The sequence below is a fragment of the Myotis davidii genome, unplaced genomic scaffold, assembly GCF_000327345.1.
Source record: "Myotis davidii unplaced genomic scaffold, ASM32734v1 scaffold204, whole genome shotgun sequence".
In the NCBI taxonomy this organism is placed as follows: Eukaryota; Metazoa; Chordata; class Mammalia; order Chiroptera; family Vespertilionidae; genus Myotis; species Myotis davidii.
This window is the reverse complement of record NW_006299715.1, coordinates 3,373,630-3,381,495: the sequence shown is the minus strand read 5'-3', so window position 1 is coordinate 3,381,495 and position 7,866 is coordinate 3,373,630. Positions and strand designations below refer to the sequence as shown.

The window sequence follows — 7,866 nt, the reverse complement described above, 5'->3', positions numbered from 1 at the left end:
ACCTCAGAATTTGCCTTCAGCACTGCGCCTCCTCTGAGTGTCCGTATGCGTTACTCTTTCCTCCTAGTTGTAGGACTTCCACTCAGCCAGCGTTCCTGTGGGTCTGGGTGATGTCCCTTCCGTCTTTTAGTTTCACTTTTGAAATGGTTGTTCGAGGCGGCAAACTCCGGCGTTAACCTATGCCGCCATCTTGGTTCCATAAGGATCATTTTTGGTATGTACGTTCCCCTAATAGGTGTTATGAAAATATACAGACTGAACATGAGAGATTTTAAATAATTGTATTACTAAGTGCCAACTGCAAATAAGGTTACTCATATGCATACTGTATTTATCATATATATGTGTTTTAAATATCTACATATTTTAATTAAATTTATGGGGGTGACATTGGTTAATATCATTATGTGGGTTTCAAGTGTACAATTCTATAATTCATTATTTGTACTATACTGCACTGTGTGTTCACCACCCACAGTCTAGTCTTCCTGCATCACCATATATTTAACCCCCTTTAGCCTCCTCATGTTTTAAATTTATTTTTCAACTTTTTACTAGTCTTATGCCCATATGTAGATACAAGCACAGAGTTAGGCGATCACCTTCGCTTAGCTCCAGGGCCAGGCCCTCCTGTCCCTGAACCTTGATCACTGGGGGGAGTGAATCAGGGAGGGATCTGGGCGCCGACCTCCCATGTGTCTGGACAGTGGCACAGAAAGCTGGCTTCAGTACCTCTGCAGGCTGAGCAGGTGTGGGCTGATGCTGCCCAGGTGTCCCGAGCCCCTCTGCTGGGGGCCTTTGCCAGCTGTGACCTCCTCTGGGGCAGAAGGAGAGCCAGGCGCAGGGTGTGCTGGGCTTTGTGATGGGAGGTGACCCTGCCGTGCAGATATTGGTTCTTGAAGATACCAGTCAGGAAGGCATCCCTGTGTTTGTGCTTCTGAAGGCAAATAGTTATAAAGGGAAAATGAAGGTGACAGGTGTCTTATGTTACTTCTGATTTAAAGATTGTAATCAAGTCGTGATTTGAAAAGTTTACATGGAATAGACTACCATTTAGGTCAGTGATGGCGAACCTATGACACCCGTGCCAGAGGTGACACGCGAACTCATCTTTTCATTGATTTTTCTTTGTTAAATGGCATTTAAATATATGAAATAAATATCAAAAATATAAATCTTTGTTTTACTATGGTTGCAAATATCAAAAAATTTCTATATGTGACATGGCACCAGAGTTAGGGTTTTTCAAAATGCTGACCCACCGAGCTCAAAAGGTTGGCCATCACTGCTTTAGGTAATATGATCTGTTCTTTCTAACACTTCTCATATCCACACTAAAAGTATCATGTTGCAAGGAGAGTTTATAAAGACAAAAGTCACAAGCTTGCTTTGGGACTTAGAAATATCAGGAGAGAAATGAAAATTTTCATCTTAGTTATAGTTACCCTACTGATCCACTTATACTCATAAACATCATAGGTTGTGTTGCTATCGTCACTTTCTGGATCATCTACTCACTTATGATGTTTTTGTGAGAATTATGATCTTGCAAGTAAAAACATTTATATCTGATACCAAGAAAAATCATTTACTGACTAATGACCCATTTTATTTATAAATTCACTGAAGAAGAATTCTGAATGATATGATAGATACAAGCAGTTTATCCCATAAATACTTAAAATGAAACCTAAATAATAATCAAATTAATCTTAACGCAAGAATACAAACAAAACCACTGCTTCTTAAAATGGCCCATCAGTCCATCAAGGTGGGATGGGAAGGGCACGAGCTCTGAAACCAGATGAACTTGGATCTGATTCCTCACTAGCTGTGTGACCTTGAGCAAGGAACTAAGGGGGAAATCAAAACTTTCTTTAGGGGTTTTACAGAGGTTTGAGGTCGGAGTATCAATAGCAGCTAATATTTACTGCACACCCACTGTGTGCCTAGCAAAGTATGGATACCTGGCAGCTGATTGATCCCGACAGCATAGCACCGTGAGGGCATCTCAGGGCTCAGACACATGGGTGCGGCCTGGATCGCATAGCCAAGTGGGTCCAGAGCTGGAATTTATTTATTTTTTAATAAATTTTATTGATTTCAGAGAGGAAAGGAGAGGGAGAGAGAGAGAAACATCAATGATGAGAGAGAATCATGGATTGACTGCTTCCTGCACACTCCCTCCTGGGGATTGAGACCGCAAACTGGGCATGTGCCCTGACCTGGAATCGAACTGTGACCTCCTCCTTCACAGGTTAACGCTCAACCACTGAGCTACACCATCCAGGCCTGAGCTAGAATTTAAACTTGCCATTCTCTCAGCATTGCGCTCTTAAGCACCACCGCAGAGAACACGGTATGAGAGCCAGTGTGTGAGAAGGGCCAACCCTTTCTATTCCTCTCACACCAAATCCAGACACAGCATGGTATCTGGCTCTCCTGCCACTTTACCGAGATCAGCTGCATCAGAGGGGCATTGTTGGGGTCATTCGGATCCAGCCTGGACTCTGCTGCCCACTTGGCCAACTTTTTCATGTCCGTCAGTCCTGAGGTGCCAATGGATGAGATGGCATCTGCTCTTTTCAAAGCGCTGGAAAAAAAAGTTCATTCCGTGAGGTGGACTTAACTTGACCACAGAGCAGTTTGCATCAGGACCACAAAATCCCAGGACGCATGGCTTAGGACGCTGCTATTCTTCACCACAGGAAGTCTGATAATTAGGTCAGACTTCTGCCACTTTTCTTTACTTAAAGATTGTCATTAAATATGTTATAAGGCAATAAATAAGTATGAATGGTGGGAGGAAATATTTGCAAACCACACACCTGATAAGGGGTTAGTATCCAAAATATATAAGAAACTCATAGAACTCAGTAGTAAAAAAACCCAAGTAATAAAAAATGGACAAAGGAACTAAATAGAGACTTTTTTCCAAAGAAGATATTCAAATGGCTGGCAGGTACATGAAAGAGGGCTCACCACCACTAATTATCAGGGAGATGCAAATCAAAACCACAGTAGGATATCACCTCACATCTATTAGGATGACTGTTATCAATAAGGGAAGAAACATTGATAGGAATGTAAACTGGTGCAGCCATCGTGGGAAATAGTGTGGAAAGTCCTCAGGAAATTAAAAGTAGAACTACCATGTGATCCAGCAATCCCACTTCTGGGTATATAACTGAAGAAAATGAAATCACTATCCCTAAGAAGTACCTGCACCCCCGCCTCCCCATTGTCACTGCAGTATTATTTATAACTAGAGGCCCAGTGCATAAAATTAGTCACTGGCTAGGGCCTCCCTTCCCCCAGCTGCCGGCTGCCAGCTGGGGTCTTCCTTCGTTCTGCACTGGCCCCTGGTTCACATCATAGTGAACGGTCGAACTCCCGGTTGGTTGAACTCCTGAGGGGACACTTTGCATATTAGGCTAAGTATGGAAACAATCTAAATGTCCAGTGACAGACAGATGGATGAACCAGCCACATGTTACCTCCTGAATCCAGTGTTCTGCTGTGACAGTGGAGGGATTAAAGGTGTCCCATTCTCTCCAATGGCCCAGGCCACACTGTGGGACACTTTTCCCGAGGTCATCAGGATCAGCTGATTACTGCCGTCAGCTTCAAATGACAAGGGCACGCCTAGGGAAACACCACATCAGACAAGATGTTGTTTAGAACGAGGGCGCGAGCCCAGTCCTGGTGAGAAAGCAGGCAGTAGACAGTGAAAGGAGAGGGTGAGGGTGGTGGGGGTGGAACATGTAATTCAACATCACTGAATTTCTTCAGGTGACAAGCGACGATGCTCAGAATCACCGTGTGGCTGTGTCTCTGACAACAGAGTGCAGACGTTGTAATGAATGATGCACCCGGAGTGGGGCCATCTGTGTGCACATTCTGGTTCTGACACTCAGCAGCTGTGTGACCGTAGACAAATGACTTAACCTCTTCATGTATAAAATAAGAATAGGAAAGGCATCTCCTCCCAAGGGTTATTCTGAAGACATTCGTTTACTCATTCTCTCTGAAGACACTTATTTGAGCTCCTACCTTGGGCCAGGCGCTACTCTAGGCACTGAAGACAACAGTAAAGAAACCAAACTGATAAGAATCCCTGATATCAGGCCATTTATATTTGAGTAGGAAAGACGGGCAATAAGTTAAATGCAATACACAGTATGTCACAGAGTGATAAGTGCAAAAGTAAAGCATATATAAGGGAAGGTATAGAGAAAGTATGTGTTTGGGGGTGGGCAGGGGTTGAGCTTTCAGATGGTTGGCCAGGGGAGGCTCCAGGAGAGGCGACTTTGGAGTACAGGCCTGAAGAAGCTGAGCTGATGAGTCGTAGAAATCTTGGGAAAGAGCATTTCTTGGCAGAAGGACCAAGTGTAAGAAGCCTGAGGTGGGAGTGTAAGAGGCCGGGGGTGAAGAATAGCGGGTTAAGTGAGGTCACCCTGGCAAAGCGCTAGTGCCTGGGAAATGGTGACCACTCAGCAAGTGTTCGCTCTTACTAAGCCCTGTGGTCCCAGTAAGGCCTCCCTGATTTGGCCCCCACTGAACGGAAATGAATGGTAAGAAGTGTCTCGGCAGTAAGTTCAATCAACCAGAGGAAGAAAAGATTTTCAAGCACTAAAGAGAGCAATTTCACACGCGGGATATCCAATTGATGTTATTAACACGAAACTCTAAAAGGTCTCTGTGTTTTTCCAAGACTTCTGCTACATATGAAACATCCTATCTTGATCTTCAAAAGAAGATCAAGCCTATAAAGGGGGTAGTATTAGATCTATTTTATGAACGAGAAAGATGATATTCAAAGAGGTTATGTGACTGCTAGGGTCACAGGGCTTCTCAGTATCGGAGCCAGGACTAAAACCTCCATCTTCAGGCTTTTAGACAGTGAATAAGTTTGGGCCTTGGAGTTCTTGCAGATCTCCAGCTGTGACCTCACAATAAAAAAACACCTTGAGCCCTAGCTGCTTTGGCTTAGTGGATGGAGCGTCGGCCTATGGACTGAAGGGTCCCAGGTTCGATTCCGGTCAGGGGCACATGCCTGGGTTGCAGGCTAGATCCCCATTTGGGGGCGTGCAGGAGGCAGCCAATCAATGATTCTCTCTCATCACTGATGTTTCTCTCTCCCTCTCTGAAATTAATAAAAATATATTTAAAAAAACAAACACCTTTAACAAATGGCAACAGAATGAGACCAACTGTTAGAATGATAGATACAGAATATTAAAAATATTTTAATATGTTTAAAAAATAAAGCAATTAATGAATAAAAAAATGACTGAGTCTAAAAAAAGGACAAAAAATTATCACACCTAACCAGACTTATTGGAAAAAAACTAGATAGAATATCTGGAGGTGAAAAATTGAAATGAGAAACGCAATGAGTTGCATTGATTAGGCACAGCTAAAGTGTGAATTCATGACTCAGAAGACAGATATAAAGAAATTACACAGAATGCACCAGTGGGGAAAAAAAATATCAAGGGTAAGAAACATAGTGGCAAGAGTGAATTGGTCCATCATTTATCTAACCAGAAGTGCAGGAAAAGATGAGAGAGAATACTAATTAATAATCTCTCTATTATAGGCATGCAAGTTATTTCAAACTTCACAGCTTTCAAATAATACCACAATGTACATTTTTTTAAATGCACAAAACTTGTTCTCATTTCAAATTATTTTCTTCGAAAAGACTCCTAGAAGGAGAATTAAGGTATCAAAGGCATTCTAACCGCCCTTAATTCTCACTGCCAAACTGCTTTATACTTGCAGAGCTCTGTGAATTTACTGGCTACCAGGAGCATATCAAAAACAACTTTGCAAAAAGTTGTATGTAATTATTGTTTCAATTTGAATTTTTGATAACAATTTTAGAATTATTGGGTTGACCGGGAAATGAAAAAAAAGAAAGAAAGATACGTTCACATCTGACAGTAGAACTGTGAGCCCCTGAGGATAATCCACTGTCCATACCACTTCCAACTCCCTCGTGGTCTAGGGCCACATGCTGGTTACTGCTGAACTCCACTTCTTCGATGGGAGCCCTCCCGGTGACAACAGTGGTTTCAGGAATAGGCAGGAACACTTCTGCTAGCAAGGTGGTGCCACTGTGCCCCACTGTTTCATAGACCTGAAATCGAGGAAGAGAAACAGTCACATAAAAGCGGCAATAGGTCATCTGCTGAATGGGACAATATTCACAAATGTTATTCCTTTTAAGGGGTTAATATCCAAAATATATACGAAATTCATTGTGAAATAGACGGTCAGGGTTCCGCAACCCCCCCCCCCCCCCCCCCCCCGCAAACAATACAATTAAAAAATGGGCCTGGGTAGACAGTGTTTTCAAAGAGGACATACAGACAGCCAACAGACATGAAAAGATGGTCCACGTCACTAATCATCAGAGAAATGCAAGTAAAAACCACAATAAAATATCACCTCACACCTGTCAGAATGGCCATCCTCAATAAATCGACAAGTAAGTGATGATGGGCATGTGGAGAAAAGGGAACTCTTGTGCACTGTTGCTAGAATGTAAATTAGTACAGCCTCTATGGAAGCAGTATGGCAATTCCTCAAAAAATTAAAAATACAGCTGAGCCCGGCTGGCATGGCTCAGTGGTTGAGTGTCGACCTATGCATCAGGAGGTCATGGTTCGATTCCTGGTCAGGGCATATGCCCCAGTTGTGGGCTCCATCCCCAGTGTGGGGTGTGCAGGAGGCAGCCAATCAATGGTTCTCTTTCATCATTGATGTTTCTATCTCTATCTTCCTCTCCCTTTCTCTCTAAAATCAATAAAAATATATTTTAAAAAATGCATCTGAGATCAGGTGCACCCTAAGTCCAACACAAGTATCTCTGTAAGAGACCGAAGTACACTCAGAGCTACAGAGGAGGTCATGTGAAGGCGGAGGCTGAGACCAGAGTTAGGTCATCATAAGCCAAGGAACTCCCAGAGCCACCAGAAGCTGGAAGGGGCCAGGAAGGACCCCCCCCTTCGGAGCTCCTGGAGGGAGCGTGGCCTTGCTGACCCTGGGTGTCAGACTTCAGAGCGTCCAGGATTGAGAGACTAGACATCTGCCGTTCTAAGCCTCCACATTTGCATTGCTTAGTATGGGAGCCCTAGGAAACTACAACAGACAGAAATAAACATATTGCTAATGGTGGGATTTAAATTAGTAGGGAGATTTTTTTTTTGGGGGGGAGGGGTTCCTAACACCTGTAACTCCTCTCCCAACTCCCCTCCTAACCACCTGTGACTATAGCATAATTGATTTCTCTGGTACATTATGCCAGGGTCCTGGTAGAGGGGGAGACTGAGGCACGCCTCTGATGAATGAGCCAGAGGTTCTCCCCACCTCCACTCGCCCTCAGTGCCTCCCTTTTCTCAAGGCGCACCCTTGAGCATTGGGGCCAGCATTACTCTGTCCACATTTTCAGGAGGTGAGTTGGGGTAACAGGCCTTCTTCTGCCAAGTCTTAAGCCAGCGGTTCTCAACCTGTGGGTCTCCAACCTGTGGGTCGTGATCCCTTTGAGGGTTGAACGTCCCTTTCACAGGGGTCACCTAAGACCATCGGAAAACATATATAATTACACTAGGGGCCCGGTGCACAAAATTCATGCACTGGGTGTGTGGGGCGGGGGGAGTGTCCCTCAGCCCAGCCTGCCCCCTCTCACATACTGGGAGCCCTCAGGTGATGACTCCCATCACCCTCCAATCGCAGGATTGGCCCCTTGCCCAGGCCTGACGCCTCCGCCAGAGGTGCCAGGCTTGGACAGGGGACCCCCATCTCCCCCCGATCACTGGCTCTGACCCCCGCCCCGGCCTGAGGCCCCCGGCCCAGGAA

General features: G+C 44.5%; 1 protein-coding gene across 9 annotated transcripts in view; it reads right to left on the bottom strand.

Moving 5' to 3' along the window:
- Positions 1-7,866, bottom strand: part of CC2D2A (coiled-coil and C2 domain containing 2A) — an 81,551-nt gene that overhangs the window by 37,223 nt on the left and 36,462 nt on the right. For all 9 annotated transcript variants that reach the window (XM_015571850.1, XM_015571853.1, XM_015571851.1 and 6 more), the window contains 3 exons: positions 5,989-6,145; positions 3,498-3,645; positions 2,455-2,593 (listed from right to left, as the gene is read on the bottom strand). In XM_015571850.1, the coding sequence (XP_015427336.1) occupies positions 2,455-2,593; positions 3,498-3,645; positions 5,989-6,145 (444 nt within the window). The remainder of the gene's footprint in view (positions 1-2,454; positions 2,594-3,497; positions 3,646-5,988; positions 6,146-7,866) is intronic.